The following is a 23263-nucleotide window of genomic DNA, read 5'->3' as shown; positions in this document are numbered from 1 at the left end:
ATAACTGACATGGGTATTACATAAACATCACATTATTTACATTGAACATTCAAAGGTCAGGAGGCCTCAAGATCTGCATTCTTTCATGCAGGGACAAACACTACAAAACCAATCTGCAAAGCTAACATGTTCACGCCCAATTAAAAAACAGTCTAAATGGTGATACTGAGTGCTGAACATTTGAAGCAAAGTCCTATGGAGTTTGGTTGCGATACAAAAAGTAACACAGCCCTTTCATTCTGAGCAAAACTAAACATTTTAGAGCCCTGAAAATCGGCGCAGAGGGAAGCAGTAAGAGTCATTATGTAAATAATCTGGGCATTTATCTGTGAGGATCCAGCTCTAAACTGACAGATCGGCAGTATGTCTTCCAGAAACTCTCAGTGGGGTTCCTGCTGGTAAGCTTAGCCTCCCAGCTGGGATGGGGATTGGACCCCACATATCCACACTCCGCAGGCTGCATCCAGGCCTGTCGGCAGAACTCACACAGTCATGAGTCCTCTCGCAGCCGATGGAAAGTTAATTAACTGCCTTTTTCAAGTGGCAGGCCAGTGATAGCCCGGCCACTGACGCGGCCCCATTACCCAGCCTTTAACAGTGATGAATTAGTGCTCCTTCCCCGCTGCCTACCCCTCATCACTGGTGACTTTAGCCCAAGGGAAGAAGTGCTATAGTTTGCTCCCGTGCGTCAGCTACCTCCAATGCAGGCAGAAGACAGTTTTGGGAGATCAGAAGGGAATTAACAGACAATGAGCCAATTATTGAAGTAATACAAACAAAGACATTCGTGGAAATCAAGAATGCTTGTTAGTTTCTCTTACTTCAGGAGCACAAAACAAAGCAGATGTTTTTTGTTCTCTTCTGCTGAGGTTTTGGGGGAGATAATGATGATACAGCTGCAATGGAGCAATTATCTTGTTGTTTTATTCCGGCAATGTTTAATTCTAGCAATTAAAAAAAAATTAATACAATGAAATCAAATGCATGCAGGATAATATAAGAATCCCAGTACAGTGAAACTGAAGATGCTGCTTCGGTCCAGTGGGTAATCTTGATCAGGGCTCAGCTAAGTGTGCAGTGAGGCCTTGACAAATAGCTTGCTTCAATGTAAAGTCTTTGGCAAGAACAGACCTGAATCCTTGGAACCATCTCACACTTATTATCTCCCCTGCCTGAGTGAGGAGAATTCTCTCATTAGTGGACAAAGAAACCTATTTAATCATTTTATTGCTGTTAGAAGAAGTCGCCTTGCAGAATGAGGAGATGCTTGTGTGTGTGGCACAGCCATGGTAAGGCCATTTGATTTGGACTAAGCTGTAGTATTCTTTGGTAATGGCCATGTTATACAATATCACTGCACTACACATCACTTAAAGGACAACTCATGCCATTTCATATTGCACTGGCACAAAGCTGGGGACTCGCAGGAAACAGACTTTTAGAGGAATCTTGGAAAAACAAGGTGAAAATAGTTAAAAACGCTGCTCACGTGTCTGCTCATCATCATCCTCGCTAATGCCTGCTCATACATTTGCTGACTGCACTTCATTGCACATCAACCTATTATAACAGTGAATGCTGACTTCGGTGGCCTTGATGTTTACTTCCATAGGACAGCGTGGTGCGTGTGACATATTTATTAATGTTTTGCAAATGCAGATCACTTCAGGGCCATTATAATTTGATATTGGCATTTAAAAAAATTTCAACAACCAAACCCAAATCGGAAATGACCAATCCGAACCTAGCCCGAGGGCTTGTAGTATGAACACTACCTAAGTCTAAAATAGTTTTAAAGCTTAGATTGAAACTGTCGTGTCATCAGCTTGTCATTAACCTGTTAAACCCTTTAAACAGCACTAACCTGTATAAAACAAGTACGATGAAGTGTTTTTTGGAGACTTTTGGGTCTTATTTAGTCATGTAAGAATACTACACGTGAGTGTACAAGGAAAGTTCACAATTTCTAACAGAGCACAAAGCAATGTAATTACTACATTTTAAATGTCTCATTGAACAAAGAAAACAGTACTCGCATTATATTGCTAAGTAATTGATAGACTTTGGAAAAAGTTAACAGATTCAAACTCTGTCTCCAATGCAGGTTTTACATTTTTTTTTAAAAAAAAAAAGCCTTACAAGACACTAAATGTCTCAAATGCAGGAGCATCTGTCATAGATCTTCAAAAATGTGTGGTCTCCATAAGTGCACATACCCCAGAGTTGTCAAGTGTTTTCATATTTAATTTTCTCTCAGGACATTATGCAACTGTTTTACTTGCTGATTAGGACTCCCAATGAATGGAGAGACGCCTGTGAGCTAGTTCAAGCAGTCAACTCGAGCTGCTTCACTCTGCATCATGGGACATGTCTTTGTACTCCATAATCATCTCACATATACACCTTCCAAATTTGGTGGTCAACGACACTGCTACTCTGCATCAGTTCTGCTGCTTGTTTGCCCCAACAACACCTCAGCCTCCACCTGCAGGCTCCAGGGGGTTTAAGATATTTGCTCATTGCTCATCCCAAGATCTCTGTGTACTCCCATCTGCATGGAGTGATGAGTTTGGACCACAGACGCCAAACTCTGAATATGTTCTGCTCGTTGCAATAAGCATTTCAAAAGTGAGTTGTCTGACTGAATTGAGTTATTATTAAGTTGCTTACGGTTGTTTTCACACAGCTCAGATTAGAAAACAGCGTTGTAACTCAAAACCTACGAGTACTGTTGGAACTAAGAGAACAATAACAGTGAAAATAACAGTGAGAAGCCAAACACATGAGGTAATTGTCATTTAACAGAGCTAAAGATGGGTTCAGTAAAGGCCAGAGAATATATTTCAGCTGACGCTTGCTTGTGTTCAAATTAATGTAACTGGGACAGTGTATTCACGGAAATCTATAAATATTCCCCAAGCTCCAATGACAGGCATTGTGGTTATTTATAAATCTCATCCAACTCAGTATGCCGAATGCTGCGTCACAATCCCAAACAATCACACAGATGCAAAGAGTGATCTGCAACTTTTATTTTCCCCTCCAGCTCTGCCACCATGCAGAAAATTGAACATGATTTTAATTACAAACAAAACAATAGCTGTTTCCAAGACAGAGCGGAAGACAGTGGCTTCACAGTCAGGCGCTGTAGTTGCAGAGATGACTAAATCCCCAAGTGTTATTGTGACTGACTTCAATGCAGTCGGCCGGTAATGACAAGCTTTTTAAGTGCATGGATGACAACTGGTGGTGCAACAGAGATAGACAAAGTACAGAATAGCAATATAAGCCACTGACAAGTTTAATGATGTAGGGCTACGATTTGGGAGGGGACGGATAGCAGTAAGCCAGTCAACATCAAAGTGTGCCTAGATAAAGTGAAGGCCCAGTCGAGAGTGGCGTTAGGCTAACTTTGCCCTCGACACAGCCTGCATGCTGATCACACACACACACACACCGCCACTCCCACCCCACTTCAGAGGCAAAGCAGCGTAGCCATTTGTCAAGGGTATCGTGGGTTGAGTAAACCAGCCACTCACTATGCATTTCAGCACAAAATAACACCAACGTGGGCCAGGGGCAAATTTATATTTTGTTGCATCAGGCAGTACGTGCACTGACTTAAGTAACTTACAAACTGACAGGAAGATTTTAGTCCCGAAACTGACACATACAAAAGCCCTGAAAGACGAGGTGAAAAAAAACTGCTGATGTTTTCATACTTTATCAAGGTAAAGTGTGAAAAACACAGCACTCTTTTGAAACTTGACTTTCAGGACTTTTGCTTGTAAGTCATTCAAATGACTTTGTCACATAGGAGACTAAAGATTTATTAAATTAAATCTAAGATAAAATGGAAGGAGAGTATCACACCAATATGTTATTGTCAAGATGCAGAGGATCATCAAAGTAAACAATAAACAGCAAACCCACCTTCCAACACATTTAAGACTTTTTGCAATACCAATATCCCTATTGTAAAAAAAAACAAAAAAAAACATGCAGTACACATTGCACCACCACAAGGATGATCAGAAAGCATTAAATATGCACAGCTTACTCCATAAGTATAGAGCAAAGAGACTCAGAGGAACAAATTAACCTTTGGATTCTGAAGCAAAGAGCACAGCTGAGGCACAGAGGGACAGATGTTCGGGTGGGAGGCCTGGTTAAATATACCTGCTGAACGAGAACATGTGTTGGACGAATAACTTTACACCAGGAAACTTGTATTTAAGCAAAGCTCTTCTGAGGGGCTGTTCACATTTGACATTAACATACATCCTGGGTCATCTGATTACAAGTGGACAGCTCTAAATACAAGTATGGAACAATCCAAGATGCATCGAGGATGTATTCAGATCCAAACTGCTCAGACTACATTCTGAGGTGGTCTGGGACGCATATGACCACTTTTTTTTTTTTTTTAACAGTGTGAACACTATGCGTACTGGACCACACTGAAGGACGACCTACTCAGCTGACGTTCCATGAAGTTCTTTGCATACTCTTCTTTTATTTTTATTAAAAAAAAATATCCCGCATCATTTTGAGGAGTACAACTGAACTGTACAGACAGCAGGAGAGATTCACCTAAAATCTGAACAGGTGGCTATAAAGCAGCTTTTTATTAACTAAAAACACAAGTTGCCTACGTGATGCCTGTTTAACTGAAGCCTCCTATGGGTTCGTTTTTTTGTTGTTTACCTTGTCTGCCATTTCTGACACACACCAAACCCGCAGCTGTGGAAGAGCTAGTGCCCACTTGCACAATTCATTTATCTATGACAGAGCACTCTCTCAAACACGCTGAAATCCAATCCACCCGTTGTCACCTGGTCATCCAAATATGGCAACATGTTCTCGTTCCTTGTGCATCAAATAAGCCAATTCCCAGGGCATGAAATACCAAAATTTTATCAAAGCCGTTTGTGTCTGATACAGACACATAAGGTGCGTGACCTTCAGGATTTCATATAAACACAAGTGTTTTACATACAGCCTCCAAAAACGGCATGGCTATGATGAGGAAAATATTATGGTTTGGGTCAATTTAATGAAATCCACATTGATTTTTACGTTATCAGGAAATAAAACACCACTCTGCAACAGAGAAATTGTAGGTATGTCAGTATTTTGTCACAACCTTTTGTTGACCCACCTCATCCCGATGGATAACACATAAGGTACCTTGTGGCTCTGTTGTCGAGGGCAAAGGGCTCCTTGTGTGTGTATCTCTCTGCTGTCAACAGCTGTGACAAAACAGCAGTACTTAACAACGTAGGAATGAGAATGGCCTAAATACGGTCACTTCTGTCTCCAAAAATCAGGTGGTCAAAATGCAAGACTCAAAGCTTCAGAAACCAAACCAACAGCACAACAGGTTTGCCATTTTCAACAACAAACTGTCCAAGATCACTATTTGCTTTCTGACTCTGATCTGATGGAGCATGAACTGGGAATAATCTGGACCTCACACCACTGAGAAGAGAGCATATGGCAAACAAAAAGGTTGAAGACAACCGGAGTCACCTCAGGCTTTGGACAATTTTGAAAGCCTGCAGTTACCCTTACTGAGCTTTCATCAAAAACAAAACAAACAGCAGATCAAAAGCAACCCACAGTGAAAAATTTACAGTGTCTTTCAATATGTGGCTCTGTGGAGTTGGGCTTTTCTCCAAACACAAAATCACTATGTTTTTTCAAGCCTGGCAATTTGCTGATACAGAGCCTGGTTTATGTAAGACCACTTTGACAAACATCACTTAGGAGGGGCACACCTGTACATTAGTAATTCTAAACAGTACATTCACAAACAAATGCAGTTGCAGCCAGCACTTCACGCTCACTTCCAGAACCATTTCACATTCAGAGCTGCAAAGACTCAAATGAATGAACACAATCTGAGTAAAATGGATGGTCAGAGGAAAACATTAGAGTGACAGTAAACTGCAGCATGGGGTTTGTCAGTATGAACAAACTATTTATCATAGAACTTTAAAGTTCATCCAGCACAATTCTCAGGAATAGGTCAGTTGAGTTGCTGTTTTACACATAATTAAGATTCCTCCAGTATATGAAAACGAAGCAATAAAAGACCTTCAATCTGCATTTAGGAGATGCACTAATTCATATTTGTTTTACAATAATAAATCAATATATGACTATGTCTAATAATTCCAAAAGAATGCTTCAGCAACTGCTGGTAGTGTAAACAGACAACTGCTCACTAGTGCACAAACTATAAGAATATTGTAAGACAGTACTGCGTCAAGGCTGTGTTTACAGCTTATCGAGCTCTTCCAAAGTGGCCAATCTGTGAATGCAGCTGTATTATAAACTCTGTCTCTTTGAAATTACATTTCTATACCACTCTACAATACTTTTGCTCACAGCTTCAGTCTCCCTTGTGATTATAGTCTGGAATCTATGCGTGAAGGGTTTTTTTCAGCCACTCTGAAGGACAAACCAATTAGGGAGCAGTCGGGGTAGAAGTACAATTACATTGAAGTAGTTCCAACAATGGCGGCGGCGGTGGTAGAGTTTCGTCTCACAGCATACAGCACTATATGCTATATGGTGCTCAATGGCAATTGGCTGCTCAAATAGTGTTAAAATTGATCAAAAATGAACCAAAACCACAATCTTTCTCGAACCCTAATCAAAGTGTTTTTGTTGCTTAAACCAAAAACGAGAGTCTGGATGGGAAACTTGGTCTCTAGCATGCTCGTTAGGACCGACATCAAACCCAACCCCTTCCTACCGACTCAGATGCACTTCATAAATGCGCTTAATTTATTAACAAGCAATTGTTGCCTCTGAAAAAATAATTATTATGTTGCACATAAACAGAATTGGTAAAATCCCAGACATTTATTCAGACAGTTTGGCAGGAAAAGGCATGAGCGTAATCAATAACTTTGAAAAATCACTGTATTCTAGTCTTTGAATAAGGTCCCGGTATGAAGCATGCTGGCTCACTGACATGGCTTACTGGAACACTTAATGGGATGGAGTCATCTTTAACAAAGTTTGTTTCACCTATTCTCTTCTTGCTATCATAATTCAAAATGTCTGCTGTGAAAAGCACTTTTTAGTTACACGGAAGCGTAATTTCTAAAAGACAGGATTGGTAATGGAAGTACAAATTTTGTACCTTCCGTTGAAGTGCCGTATAAAAATGGAAATAGTTCTTTGTGTGATCTTAAGGTTTAAATCTCAATAAATCTTTTACAAAATAATTTGTATTATTTTAAAGTGAACAGAGCAATGCAATAATGTTCAGTGAAGAGCAGTATCACTGTAAGTCTACATGTACAAGACTAGAAAAGTCAGAAAAAAAAAGTAATCTTATCTCTTGCTGTTACCTTTTCTTGCTGCTGACAACTTTAATCTTATCTGCCAAATATAAAAGCCCAATAATCTATCTCGGAAGCTGATTAACTACAAAGCAGCATATTGCTTCACAGTGTGATTTTTCCTGCAGCAATGTGCCACTTCCTCCATGCCTCTCAGGGGTTTAACATAATTGTATTCATTAACCAATATACACACCTACCTCCTATTGTAAGTTCCAGCTTGACCCAAACTTCATTCGGAGCACAATTCCCTGGGCAATTGTAATTGATGTGCACTTGTTCTTCGTGTTCTTGGAAAATACTTGCTAATAGAGCAGGACAGCTCAAGACCTCACTGTAATCGCAAGTGTTTAGCACTCATTCTTTGTACTCTCTTCATCTCCACGGTTAATTAGAATCAATAAACATGGTGAGCAAACATGACTCATTAGGACTTTCACTCTTTCCTGCCATAGACAAAAGTCCATAGAGTGAGGTTTTTGTAAACTCACCACCCCCACAAACTTTAGAATTGCTCTCAAGCTCAGTGCTGGATACTTGATAGATATAGCGAACACAACATCAAGAATAAAAAGTCTTTGAAATTGCCATGAAGCTTTTGAAGCCTATGTCCCACTGCTCAACGCTCTCAGGGTTGTCATCTCTCCCCATCTCTGCTCATTTGCAGAGGAGCTCTCGGGGTCTCACTGAGCAGCTGTAATGAACTCCAAGGAGAAAGCTTCCACAGAGAAGAGGACTGCAATGGACAGCCAGGCATTACTGTAATGTATGTGCCAGAGGATGCTTTATGCAAACACGCTGCTTGCAGTAATCCACCAAGTTGTATCAGAGCAACAAGGCTTGTCCTTCAACTACTGAAAAACGGAGCAATTGGAGGGAAGAGATGCTTGCCTTCTCTTGCCTTCTCAATCCTAAAAAGTAGCAGTCCCCTACTGAGCTCCAACTTCACAGCTTTGGTCGTAATGAGTGTTGTTCATTTTCTGAGTGGATTTGTGAGGCTGAGGAGGCCACCTACCAGCTTGTGCGCAGTAGGTGGTGGAAGTGTTCATGAGCAAAAGGAAGAGACTGAAAAACAAAGAAACACTCAGCAGCAGCATGGGGAATGTCACGATACTAAACCAGCACCAGGTAAGAAACTGCTGTAATGAGATAGACTCAATTGGGAAATGAGTTTAGAAAGAATACAAAATAAAGAATATCTTCAATTTACCCAAAAGATGCAGACTTCCATTTGCGACAGGGGTAACTTCTTCTACATGGAGGGGCAATGAGGGTTAGAGGGATCTCAGAGACTTCTATGGGAAATGAGGCGTGTCGCCTGCAACATAAAAAGAGAGAGGCACATTGAATCGGTTTATAATGCACATTTCACGACGTTCAATAAGATATAACAGCATATTTGTATTAAAAATCAGACAGGAAGTGATGCATGGGTGATGACATGTTGCAGCAAGAATCGTGGCATACTGTATACCAAAAAGGGCAGCGTGCTAACTCCCCGTGAGCTGAACGTCATTGCTTGGCAGAAAGAAAGATTACTTCAGTCCACTGCCCGCAGCATTTTAATGCCCTCAAATCAGAGCCGGGAACTCTCATATATGCATTATCACAACGGGCTGAATCAGCACACAGAGCTCAGTGCCAGGTAGAGAGCAGAGAGAGAACGAGGAAGAGGGAGGTAGGAGATGAGACATGATCAGAATGTACCAGATTTAATGTAATGTGAGATGACAGCAGAGACTGTGGAGAACAGATACAGACAGGAAGGAATCACAGGACAAGAGGAAGCAGATTCAAATTAGTTTCTGCAAATTTTTGGGCATTAATTGACCTTCGCAACTAAAATCAGACGTGTCAGTTAATGCCAAAGGGTGAATTCTGTTATACTTTAACAGACAAATGACAGTACTGCACATAAACAAACGACATAAAAAGAATGCCAAAGTGCAGACATTTCACTAAGTTTAATTATACTAACATCACTTAGTCTGCAGGTTACAGAGTGATGATCTGTGAATATTTGCAAAAAACAATTATAGAGCAGTGAGTAGCCTATGTAAACCCTGTGTCACACAAACAACAACTTCGTTTGAACAGTTTCCTCCAAAGTACGTGTTCAATGGTGAGATTACAATATACCAATCTCAAGTCTGTGCCTGAAGTACAGAGGTGGAATTACGATGCGGTTAGCCTGGTTTAGCATAAACATCGGATGCAGAGAGAAACAGCTTGTTTGGTCTTTTCCACAATTGAAAACCTACACCTACCAACCTTTTTACAGCAGACTTATTTACACAAATTATTATTCGTGTTCAGGGACATGCAGGGAAATGTCTTCACCTACGAGGATAGATCCAAAAGTTCAAATACTGCTCCTGTTGCGCGCGAGCATAGTGAAGCACCGTGATGTGCATGGAGCGGGGGGAAGCTGTAACCTTTGTGTGCTAGGTATTCCAAGTTATCTTGCGTGATGAATCAGCACATGTCACTTGTTTTTATGACCACTGGTTTGTGCGCATTTGAGATTTCGACCTGGGACTTGAGCAGAGAGCGCAAATCAAATTTTGAGTCAAACTTGAGAAGTGCTAACCCTAACTCCAAAGTGCTTCTGAAAATCTACAGCAATTTAGGAACAAGTTGGGAAGCTATGACTAAAATGGATGTAGCTTTGTTGAGATGAATTGCTATTGCATCAAATAAGTTTAAGTTTAAGTTCAGACATTTTAGAACTGTGTCTATAGACTCACAATTATAAGGCTGTTATTCACTCTCTAATTTACAATTCTGATTAGGCAACCTTTTTCATTTTGGCCTTAGAGTTGAAGACATGATTGATTCTGTTCATGTTCTGGTTTTTGTTCACATCTTTTAAGAATTATTCTGTATAAAATAAACTGACATTATCTCATGAGCAGGGAGCGCAGTCCAGCCAAAGCTTTACTGGACAAAAAGGACACAGAGGGGAGGGAGGGACAGGACATGGCCATCAGGGTAAATGGAGGAGTGCCCATAAATAAACCACCTACACATCTCCTCTTTGTGTCTAATTGCTGCAGCTGGCCGAGTAATGGATGAATCAGCCACTTGTCATTGGACCATCCACAAGTGACGTCAGATGCCAACCGGTACACTAGAAAACGCGCTTCTCTCTGCATCCGATGCGGACCATGCTGATGACCAGCGTGGTCTGCTGACAGCACTGAGGCTGGTCCTAATGTGCGTTCACAGTCACAACTTCAAAATGCAGCAAACATACTGCCAGGAACAGTTACCTTTGCAATGTGCTTTTTAAAGACTTTCTCAAGTGAAATGCACTGTTCTTACCTGGGAAAAAGAGAGTCATTCTCTGTGAATGGGTAATTTTTTTCGCTTCTCTCTTTAGGAGCAACAGCTCAAATCTCTGATTGGCCCACAAGCACCAAAACATCGACATGCATAAAAAGAAAATGTTTTGCTATTATCGAAAGAGCCCTTCGAATAGCAATGCAAGTGCAAAAACTGACACCCAAATTGGACTTAACCACTCGTCAGCAGGGATTTAAGGGTCATTTACGTCCGTCTTGATGAACTCGTTAACCTTCAGGTGATGGAGCATTAACTTCAAGAGGTGTTGGGTAAAGGCTCATATAGATTAAAAACAAGCCTTAAAGAGGTCGCTCTGATCAGCCTGAGATCAGAACATGACAAGACTGTCTGTGAGGAATGGCAGCATTCGTTTAGCCTTGAAGGGAGGATGGTTTTGGAAGGGGGTATCGGTAAAAACAATATAATACATTATAAAAAGAGAAACTAGATACAGAGTATTACTGTATCTGTTTACATATACCACAATAGCTCTTAAAGTGAATAAAGTGCCATTGGTGGATTAGTAGAAGTGCTGCACAAATGTATATTCATATTTACAATCACACGTCCTGTTATTTGTACTGGTACATTAATATAATGCAACATGTGCAGTAAATAGAGTTACTCAAATGACGTAGTGGAGGTGTGCACAGCAACGAAGTGCAAGTACTGTCACAGTAGCACATTAAAATTACAGCCACTTTTTTACATGACAACAGTCGTGAGGGACGTTCAAGAGACACACCAGGCGACAAATTCTAGAACAGACCAAGACAGAGAGAGACAATGTTTGTGCTTTTGGCATTGTAATTAAATATGAGGAACATGAAACACCTTTTGAGTAGCATTGTAGTCTCATTTAAACACTGCTTAACATCCTAATATTTGATAGCTAATATTAAATCTGTGAAATGTAAATTGTTAAATATCTGAACTCATCGCAATGTGCTGCAGCCAGTGATGGGTAAGACCCTGCGTAAAATGCAAATCTAACAGCAGCGTGCCATGTGGATAAACGTGCCCTACAGGACAAATGGGTTGTGCTCCTTTGCGACCCGGAGCTGCCAGTAATAATCTCTCATCCATGGAGGTTAAGTCCCGGATGGAGATTTCCCACCGCCTGCCATATAAGCCTCCTGTTATCACTGGAGTGCAGGTTCTGTGCTTACATAATGCCAACCTCTAAACACACTCACTCCTAAAACTTGTAAATGTCAGAGGGCTGGTAAAGTGGTTTCAAGGACTAATTGGGATTAATAATGAAGCATACGCTGGAAACAAACACACAGAGACTCATTGTCCGTACATGCATGTCCTCAAAATAACATGAGTTTAATTAGTTTATATACAACTTGAACATCACATGGCCACATGCTGTACACATTATTTTCAAGATAGAAAATAATTATTTACTGCTTGTTGTTTAGCTAGCAGGCTACTTTCCCCCATAAATAGGTTGCATTAACTTACAAATGAGGATAGCCTTGAAAACACAACCTGCTTTAAAAAAAAAAAAAAAAAAAAAAAAAAAAAAAAGGTCCCCAGATCCATCAGAATATGACTTAATACAGTTTACTGCAGAACAACTCATTTAATTGATGTTGTTATGTACAATTCACCAATAGAGGTCTGCAGGTGCCTCAACAACTATTTTATATAAAGCAGTTGTCAATCATGATGACATTCAATCTTTTTATGGCATTAGATAACTCTAGTTTAAATTATGTCCTATCCGCTGACATGGAAGGGGTTTATGACCGACAATGCAATTGTTGTCACTCTGTCCATCTGTATATTTAGCCACAAACTGTGGGGCTGAGAAACGGAGTCTATGCAGGAGTGGCAAAAACTGCAGTTCTTCAAATGGCCTCTCGAGGTTGGTTCCAAAAGCCCCACAGTAAAATGCCAGACTTTCCGGCAGTAATAAACATGTTTACCGCCTGGTACAAAACAACGGCTTTGGTCTCTATAGCAAATTTCCACATTCATGACAACTGTATGGGGTTGAATTTTTATAGGCTACAACTTACCCATTTACACATTATCAACAGCGGGGCTGCTTTGAGAGACAGGTGGGGGCAATCACAGTTGGCTAGTCTGTAGTTACAACCACAGACTGTTATCCACAGACAGACTCTCCACGGTGTGGTTTTAAGCATCCAGGCTTCAGTTGGCCTACCTCAGCTCCACCCACCTCCTCATTGCCCATTTTTGAATTAGCCAGAAGTAAGGTTGAGTCAGGCACTGGCAAGGTGGTACCAGCCAGAGACACCCACAACTGGGCTTCAAAACCGCTATTTAGAAAACCTCAAGGAGAATACGTCATATTTTTATATATATATATATATATATATATATATATATATACAGTCTATGCAGATAAACTTAAAGCAACAGCAAGCAGCAGTTAGAAATGACATGTCTTGTCCCCCACTGCAGCGTCAGAAGCAATGGACACTGGTGTCAGTGAGCTATTCACGTTCAGGGTCTTGGATCAGTGCAGCCACACTGACTGTGCACTAAAACAATCATCTGCATTTGGTTTCCCGAGGGAGCAGGGAGTGGGTAGAGGCAGGGGAGGGAGGAGGAGGTCAGGTTTCACTGGTGATGGTGTCGGCGAGGAGTCAATACTGTACGCTCCCGCTCTTAATCAGCACAGTATAACAAGGTCAGTTCATCTAGAAACACACTGCTGTGTGTGGTGCTGCACCGCAGCCTCTCCAGCACCAACCCGACAGGGCAAACCAAAAGCAGCCGCTTCCGGACGAGGAGGAGACAAACACAACCACAGGTGGTGTCTGAGCCTTGCTGGAACATGCAGCTCTAAGCTACGGAGTGTGAGAAGTTTTTGTGTGTGTGCTTGTGTTGACACAAATCTCAGGGACAAAGCACCCCCACCTCTTTACTTCCTCATGATGGATGAGTAGCGTGTACTTCCATCAGTTACGTAACACAGAGGCTGTATACTGTACGAGTCAAAAAGCAGATTTAAGCGGTTTTGCTTTATATAATGCGGAAATCCAAATCTTTCTCTTCTCATTAGATAGGCTGCAAGCACGCTTGCTCATGGTATTACTCAACAGAAGCGGGACACATCTCTCATGTTGGGCATCCTAAGCCATTCTGTTTTCGTATTGGTATGAATTGTGTGATTTTCTGCCTTTATTCTAGAGATAATCAGCACAACAGTCTTAGAGGGCCCTAATGTCCTGATAGGTTTACAAGGATGCTGTGCACTGGTAATAACAACATCAAACCATTATTTTCTCCAAAGAAAATAAAAAAAAATGGCATATAAGTGGTGATCTGAGAGAATAAAACATCAGCTGGCAATATCATGTTGATAAAATCTAATTAACCTTTGGTGCTTCAGTGTGAGGCCTTTAGAAATGGGCTTTGCGTTGGTGCCTCTCCCTCAATCATTCTCTTCATCTCGTTTCTCCCATCAGCACCATATCACTGAAGTCTAGAGGGAAAGACATTTAGTTTAAGTCGAACAGAAAATACAAAGATTTAATTATTTACGGTGCGCCATGCCCTGCTCACAATATGAAAGAAGCCCTGCCTAAAAAAAGAGGCAACCTCACAATCAATCATTGTAGTTCACCACGCGTTTGAATGCTGGAATATGTCTTACAGGGAAAGCTTTGTGTTCAACTGGGCAACTGCACTGCGCTGTGCATCAGCACCACCTCCACTACAGGCTCAGTAAACCACTTCACAGTGCGTTCATGGCCTATATCTCCTTATCCCCCAGGAGCAGATCAAGGAATGGAAAAACAAACACAAGCCTTGTAACACGTAAGCTTAATCATGAGCACGTTTGGCTGTGCAGTTCCTGTAGGATAGGCTAACATACTGCAAGGGAATGCTGAACAAAACAGTATGTGGAAAACCCTCCACTGTTGACAAATCTTCTTTCTTTTTTCATAAATCGGTCAAGCTGAAGTTTTTTTTTTTCGTTTTGAGGGTTGTTGCAAAAGCAGTACTCTCGGAGGCAAAATTAAAGACATCCAAGAGGTAATTTGCTTATGATTTACATTCCCTGGCAATACTGTTTTTAAATCTAGAAAGTGTGAGGTAGTTGGGAACTGCACAGAAAGGTCAATACTTGACAAAAAGGCAAAATACTCAAAACATATTTTGTTATCCCTTCCAGAAACATAAAATTGCATCAACTTCATCGACTGGTGTGATCTTAATCACCTCTGGATTAACACCAGCAAGAAGGAGGAGATGGTGATTGATTTCTGCAGGAAGGCAACCCCAACTACACCGGTGAACATCCAGGGATTGGACATTGACATTGTGGACACTTATAAATTCCTGGGTGTTCCTGTTCAACAATAAACTGGACTGGTCGGACAACACCGATGTCCTCTTCAAGAAGGGCCAGATTGGACTCCATCTGTTGAGAAGACTGAGGTCCTTCGGAGTCTGCAGGACTCTGCTGAGGACATTTTACAACACCGTGGTGGCGTTGGCCATCTTTTATGCAGTGGTCTGCTCGAGGCTGTGCAGGTACAGAGAGGTACAGGAGGAGAATAAACAGGGCCAGCTCTGTCCTGGACAATCCTCTGGACTCCATAGAGGAGGTGGGTGAGAGGAGGATGTTAGCCAAGCTGACATCGATCATGGACAACACCTCTCACTCCCTCCATGAGACTGTGGGAGCTTTAAGCAGCTCCTTCAGCGGCAGACTGCTGCACCCTCATAGCAGGAAAGAGCGCTACCGCAGGTCGTTTGTTCCGACTGAGGTTAGACTTTTCAACACCAACATAAAATAATGTGGCACTATTCATATTAATTTCATTGGTCATTTTTTCCATTCATCACAAACTGCATTTTTTTGTTGTTGTTGTCTATATAGTCTGTGTGTATGTATTTATTCATTGCTCTTTTTCATATTGTGTGCACCTTTTGGTTATTTCTATGCTGCTGTGATGACTGAATTCCCCCACTGTGGGATCAATAAAGTCAAAAATCTAAATCTAAATCTAGTTGCAACAAAATAAGTGTTATACTGTAGTTTTACATGTTATCATAAACGTAACAGTTTGCCTTAAAATGTTCGGTAACAAATATATTACCGTCATTTCCACACTGAAGTTGTTTTCCTTAGAGCTGCTTTTAAGCCATGCTTGTTGTTGCTGTGCCAAAGTAAGGCACATAATGTACATCATACCATTACACTTTGAGTTTATGCCAACTTAACAAACATCAGTCCTTCCTTATTACTATACAAAGGATCAAGCTAGGGAATCTAAAGATCTTAGACTCCATAGTGAGTACCTTAAGTGTGAGCAAGAAGGTTCTATCATGTATTCTTCTTATATTCCCCTGATTAGAACTGGAACAGAGCACAGCTAAACAAACTTATTCCCTCCTTATTTCTTCACACAGGTGTGTTGGTGCAGAACACGTGACAGTACACAGCCATTGGCCTCGCCAGCCCAGTTAACCTTGGCATGCTCCTTACTCAATGCTGTGTCAGCATACAAAACACTGGGTTTTTCCCAGTGGAGCAGCATTACAGCTGCAATGGTTTCAAACTGGATGCAACACGTCAACCAAGCGTAGGCTGAAGTGTTAGCAGCCAACAACGCCTCATTCAGCTCTCACCCCAGGGATGAGGAGACGGCAGCTGGCCAGAAGAGGAAGGGGAGGTTAAGGGAAAGCTACTGACAATCCCCGTTCACCTGCTAAATGACACACCTGGAACACCAGAGGGTCCTGCGGGACTGACAAGTCGATCCATGGGTGGATACTGACATACACCACTGACACTATCCTGTCTGCGTGTACACAACTTGAACACTCACACACACACACCATGAAAGTGTGCGTGTGTGCGCCCAGTCTGTTTAGTAATTGGGCACAGACGCAGAGCCCCAAGGGGGGTGATGTCCTTGTTGGAAATTACTATTACTATTATATATTAACATTTGCTTTTGAAAAGCCAATCAAATGAACAAAGACTTTCAAACCAACCACAAAGACAAAAGAGATGGGGAAAAAAAAAAAAAAAAAAAAAAAGCTTTTACAAAATGACTGCAAAGAGATGCAAAAGAACTAGAAGGACACCCAAAATAAACACTGAGAGATGAAGGATGTCTGACAGAAATATAATTACAAAATAATGTTTGCAAAGTGACATTGAACGACTGGAAAGCGATGAAAAAAAAACATTATTCGTCAAAACAACCACTAACAAGAATATTAGTTGTGTATTTTGTAAACCCCCCAAAAGGTCAGCAGCTAAAATCTCAAAATTATGTTGTGCTTGCCTTATAGATGCATCAATGAATAATTATACAACATATTGGGCAACCCAGAAAGCTTGAAATTATTAGACTTAAAGTGGATAGTTGATTCATTTATTAGTCCATTGGCAGATCAAAAAAATATCTGCAACTGTTTTGATATTTTTTTTTTAGTTTCGATCAGTGAAACAGTGAAATGATGCCAATTATTCTTTAATTCCAGGAGGCCTTTTTCCTCGATCATTACAAGTGGCTCTATTTATACTACACAAAGTAATGTGATCCATCATTGATAACAAAAACATACAGCATATTAATGATTGAGATTTGAAATAGCTAGGACTGGGTTTGAGCTAAGGCCCTGCATGTCCCTTATTAGCAACTGACTATTTCAATCCAGACATCTGGCATGGCCGTGAGCGGATCAAAAGTGGTTTCCACCTTGCATCGACATGCGTCCTGGGTGACCACTTGAGGTCGGATCGCACTTCCCCCACTGTTTATGCAGAAGAACACGTAGGCTACGTCACCAAAATATACAAGTAAATAAGCACAAGAACAGGAACCTGTAACATCAGAACCCCAATGATTCGGGTCAGATTAATTCATTGTTCCAGCGCGTCTCAGATGCTGTGAATCAAAGGGGACTGGGGCTCTCACAGCTGATGTGTCGGAAATTATAGGAAATAAACTACAAGACAAACAGATGCATGGAAGATAAGTTTAAGCTGTGGGTAGGCTATTTAATGCACCATCAGTTACAAATACAGGGCTATGACGTATTTCACATTTGGAAATGTCTGAACACTGGGGTTTGTAATTCTAATTCACAGCCTGAAACTTAATTATTAATTAATTGTTGATCCACAGCGCGTCTCCGCTCCGCCTCTCCCACTGCTATGGATGATGTGTTGGAAATAACACGATATTAATGAAAAGAAAAAAAGATAAACCCGGAGGAGGTTTTGGTGAAACAAGCGTCATGTGTGTGTTTTAGTTCACTAATCAGCTGCTTCATAACGTCAGTTTGAAGTTTCTCCTGCTGCCAGTCGGCTACAGTTTAACTGCACTCAGCAGAATCACACAGGCCATTAAATCAAAATAAAAGAAGAGCAGGCAGAGATCAAATCAGATGAAAGACTGAATGGAGAAAAATAAATCCCAAACTAATGGTACCTCCTGTAACATGACGGTAACTCACCGGAGCACCGGGTCAGATACCAACACAGGAACGTGGAGGTGCTTTTATTTTTATTGCTATTTCAGAGGACAGCAGCTGAGTAGTCGTCCAATGCGTCCTGAGGTCGCATTGCGCTTACACTGCCAAACGAATGTGGACACATGCGTGCCAGGCCACCTCCGTATGTGGCCTGAACAGATCAAACCTCAATGCTTTTTGGGTGTGTTTCCACCTGTACTTTTGCTGGTGGCCAGATCGCATATGTCTGGATTGAAATAGCCAAATGGAAACAGGGTCAAAGACAAAGGAGTTAAAAGGCACAAGAAATGGGTTCCATCACACTATCTGGGGTGCTCTAATTTCATGGATGTTACTGTCTGTTTCATACAAAACACTGTGATAAAGCAATTAGAGAACAGCAAGTTGAAGCTGAAAAGCTGCTGTGCTGTGTATTATTTTGACAGAAAACTCCAAGACTCCAAGACAACTTTGAATATAAATCCATTAGTAAACCTTGTAGAAACATTGAAGGTTTCAGAATACTAAACCATTTGACTGCAGGTCATACTCAAATGCATTATTAGTGATTTTTACCTTGCCAACAAAAGCAACAAACTAAATTAGAGTTTTTTTTACTCGGGGCCGTCATTAAATTGCCATGAAGAGGCAGCAGAAGTTTTGGAGAGTCTTGCGTGAAAGCAATGAGAAAAAGGGAGCTGGGTGGCAACATCAAAATGAAGAATGAAGAAGCAGCCTCATTTCCATACAATGCATTACAGAAATGATGGGATGGGAAACTATTTCTCATTTTGATTAATGTCACATTAAAAATATAAAAAGACCACACAGACCAGAGACACTGCATGGAAATGTTAATTCTAGCATAGTGTAAAACTAGAAACTGTTCAGTATCAGTATCAGAATACGTATAGCAATGTATTTGAAAAAAAATCTGAAAAGGGCGACATTGGTGTCGTCATGTTGCTATGTGTAGCACGAACCGCGATCCAGAAATCCCATGTTGAGTGATCAATCCATGAGTTTTGAGTGATATCAGATGCCAAAACCCTGGACAGAGGTCACCCTGGAAAGTTCTTTAATGACCGTAATTTGGCAGTTAGTTAGTAAATCATTATACAAATTGATCTACCACAAATGTTTGCTTACACACATTCACTGTCACTCTGCTGGTACAACAGGCTTTGGTGCCACAGACCTCTTCATCACCCCAAACTGTTGAAATCTTACAACTATTGTATATTGTTCACTCGTATAATGTTGTGGAGGTTTGCATTCTCCAGGCAGACACATTTCTGCTCTTTGAAATCTCACCAGAAAAAATATATTTTTCAATCAAATCCAGTATCTGTAAAACATTTTGTTAATGTGGTTGACCCCTTAATATTAAAATCTTTAAATGAAATATATCAGATGGAAATGATTATATAACCCTCGTTATGGAGGTAAATATTTACTTTCTAACAGCTAGATCAGAACATAATCATTGAGCAAATTTATGTTTTTTTAACTCTAGAGCTAATTTGATGAGAACGTCAACAGACACTGGAGGATTACCACCCATCTGCTGGTAAATATTTGAATGTACACCCTTTGGCAGGACACCTGCACTGCCACCACTGTGCCGTTATGCTGTCTATTTAAAAAACAGCTGGCTGGTAGAACTGTCAGAATGACAGGTACATTTTGTAATTTGCTAATTTTTGTGCTGAATAGACAACAAGTAATTTTTCTGTCAGAGGAAATTTTAACCTCCACTTTGGAGTCATCAGTGTTCTGCCCGACAGTTTTATCAAAACAACACTACAATAAAAATGGTCTCATGCAGGAGTTCGCAGTAAGACACTGGTGACACTTTTGAGTCTGGCTGTCTCACACAAGGCTCCGTGGTGCAGACACAGCTACTAGTCCTTTCTCAGTCCACCACACACCGAGGCCCCCTCAATATCCCACATACATGGTGCTGAAGTAGGGCTACTGTTTCGAGCCGAGGTAAGTCCATTTCTCCAGTGCTGAAGTTCTCTGTTATTGCTCTGAAGGCTGTTACAAAGCTTCAATATTCTTCCCAAGCATAAGCTCATGAGAATTTATCCTTGACTGGACAGAGAAGGTTTACTCTGTCAACAATTCAGTCCTGTAATTCTTTCCCATTTCAAAGACTGATGAAATCTTTCACTCTGCTTTCACAGTCCTGGCATCTTCACAGAATCATGTTCTCAGCACAAGGCCATTGGTCTCTGCTGGGTGAATGTAATATCACAAACACGTCTGGATGACCACCAATATAACTCATCAAGCTAATATCATATATACTTCCCATATTTTCACAGCATGCATCACTGGGGCTTGGTGATACTTTCTAATGACAGTGCTGCCATGATGCAGTCGATTTTTAAAAGCTTCCAGCTATGTTCAAGGATCATGGATGAGGCATGTTGTGAACATTGCTCTCCTGCACAGTTTTGATTGGACAAGACAGTTAAGAAGGGATGAATAAAAAGGTCAAATGAAAAATCATTCATCCTTATTTGTTTTTGAAAGTGTCCAAAACTGGCAAAAGGATCCCCTGTAGGATTACAAATATTACCAAGAAAATGTACTGATTTTTGTATCAGATTAGTTGAGTTGTTTTAAAGTTCAAAGGAGTTAAAACTAAATTGATACTGGAGCTGGTGTTCATACGTATGTCATATATTCCTTACAAAATATAATAAAAGCAGTATTTTAATTAGGAAAACAGCCCTTTGTGTCAAATGTCTGCCTGAGTGTGGTTGACTGACAAAGACAAGCACAAAGCCGTAAGTCTTGGTTCCATATACTTTAGAAGTTCAGCAGAACGTGTGGCAGTAAATACAATCTCAGCCAGCCACATCAATGGTCTCTTAGCAGAGACAAACAGCTCGACAAATGGAAAGAGGCTTCTTCAGGAAGTCAGATCAAAATAAGCACACAACACCTCAAATCCGCAGCCAGAGACATTTTTATTTAACTTGATGGTTGCATCAGTTGGTTGCTATTTGCCATTCATTTTACGACATCTTATGTCATACATTGTCACACCATAAAGTAAAATTGTATGCAACAGCATTTGCACCATAGCGTATGTCAAATGCCAAACATGAAATGCTACTTTTACTAATAAGAAATTTGGGGGGAAAAAAGGGGCAATGACACAGGGTTAGTGAGCTAGTTTCATCTCACCTCTCCCACATAAATAGCAGAATGCTGAGTAATGAACAACCAATAAAATATTTGGAGAAATGAATGGGGTTACTTTGTAGCATCCTGGCATCATTTCCATGCAATTTAAGCGAAATCTGTCACCTCTCCAAACAGCAGGTGCAATTTAACAACATACGTGTCCAGCTGCCTTTAGATGGGCTGCGGGGATTTAATGAACTGAAGGAGATACTTTTTTCAGGGATTATTGCACTGACTAAAACAAGTTTTCTCTGTTGTACATTTGTTGCAACTGTAAACTGAATATCCTTGGGCTTTGAACTGTCAGTCAAAGAGAAACAAACAGAACCTCAAACAGAACAACTATTAAAGTTGTGAAAGGGAGTTGTGATCTGCATTTTTCACTTCAATCTAGCATGTTGTGGATGTGACAATCAATCAGCCAATTGAAAACATAAAAGTTAAATGGTACAACTGTAAATACTAGTCGTTGCCTGAAATGTCCAATAAAACAGGAATTGTGTAAGTACTTCAAAATTATACTAAAATATAGAAATACAATAAAATACATGTAATTAAATAATTGTTAAAAACAAAGCAACGGCAATCAAACATAAATATTATCATAGGTATTATAGTACACTATCTGGCTGCTCTGTTGGCAAACTGCTGTATCTCCAGCTTCCTTTTTATCACACTGCTAAGTGCACTTCTGTCTACTATTAGAGCTGCAGCCACATAGCCACAGCCCCATCCAGCCAGAGCATCTATCACTGCGATGAAAGTGTTGTAGTGCTTCATGATTGACTGGGAAAGAACAAGGCGTTCACAGTGTTTAACTCCTGCGTCCCTCGAGGACAGGCCTTCAATTCATCTCCTCCCCGACATTTCACTTTTTCTCAGGACACTGCTGACCACCTTGCGAGTCAGGGGACTCACAAGGTGGTCAGAAGCACTGAGAGCCTCACGACCACATGCAGTCAGCTAATACATGGTTTGTCTGACACTCTCTAAAATCCTTCCCCCCTGGTTTCGCTGACTGAATGAGATTTGGAGATTTAGTTCTCAGTGTCCATATTCATTATGAAGACTTTCTTTCCATCTAGTATTAACACCTCGATAACATATACAATGCACAACCACCATCAAATCCAGATGTAATGCACCAAAGATGTATTAAAGTGTAAATTATGCAATTTACCTCCGGCAAAAGAGGCATTGGCACGCATTCACAACTCCCTCTTAAGCATTTCTAATGGAGATTAAAAAAAAGTGAAATAAACAGATATACAACTCTACAGGAAGATCCAACCGGTCGACAGAAAGGAAGATATCTGTACCATGGATAGAAACATAATGCTCACACTATTAAGAGTGTTAATCCACTGCTGTAAAATCTGCATTTTGGCATTCTAAAGTGAGGCTGAAATACTAGGTTTACCAGTCATGCATTAACAGATCCTGAACACAAATTACAATGCATCACATCTATTCTTAGTGTATCACTGCTCTCTGCTTTTTGTTATTTGGTACTTTCACACAAAAGGAAAAATGGAAGATAGAAAAAGCTTCCTGCCCATGTCATGACGTCAGATCTATGTTCATCTTAAAATGTTTAAACAGCGTCACACCCACGTCATCTTTTCAGCAGCATTCTCATGTTGTCCTTGTTTATACATTCAGAAGTCACTTCTTCTGATATACAGAATCTATTCTTTCAAACTGATGTATCACTTATCTCCCCTTAATGCATGTTCCAATTCAACAATTAACCATTTTACTTACAGTACGTACTGTATTTATCTAGTCATCCATCTACACATTTCACTGCATTACATTCAATCAATAGACACTTTTGTCTGAAAAAGGAATACATATTGTAAGGATTAAAAAAAGAAGAAAAAAAAGAAGGAGGAAAT

The 23263-nt window shown here is 40.6% G+C and overlaps 1 protein-coding gene across 3 annotated transcripts in view; it reads right to left on the bottom strand.

The window, feature by feature from the left end:
* iqsec1b (IQ motif and Sec7 domain ArfGEF 1b) overlaps positions 1-23263 on the bottom strand; it is a 204452-nt gene that overhangs the window by 123745 nt on the left and 57444 nt on the right. For 2 of the 3 annotated variants that reach the window (XM_069703208.1, XM_069703209.1), the window contains exon 2: positions 8569-8676. The exons of the other annotated variant lie outside the window; for it this stretch is intronic. In XM_069703208.1, the coding sequence (XP_069559309.1) occupies positions 8569-8676 (108 nt within the window). The remainder of the gene's footprint in view (positions 1-8568; positions 8677-23263) is intronic. 3 annotated transcript variants of the gene reach the window in all.

Source organism: Brachyistius frenatus, unplaced genomic scaffold, assembly GCF_029030835.1.
Source record: "Brachyistius frenatus isolate BFR_SWC_R1_liver_20210118 unplaced genomic scaffold, ASM2903083v1 Contig_45, whole genome shotgun sequence".
Lineage (NCBI taxonomy): Eukaryota > Metazoa > Chordata > Actinopteri > Embiotocidae > Brachyistius > Brachyistius frenatus.
The sequence above is the reverse complement of the archived record's forward strand: the minus strand, read 5'-3'. Positions and strand labels throughout refer to the sequence as shown.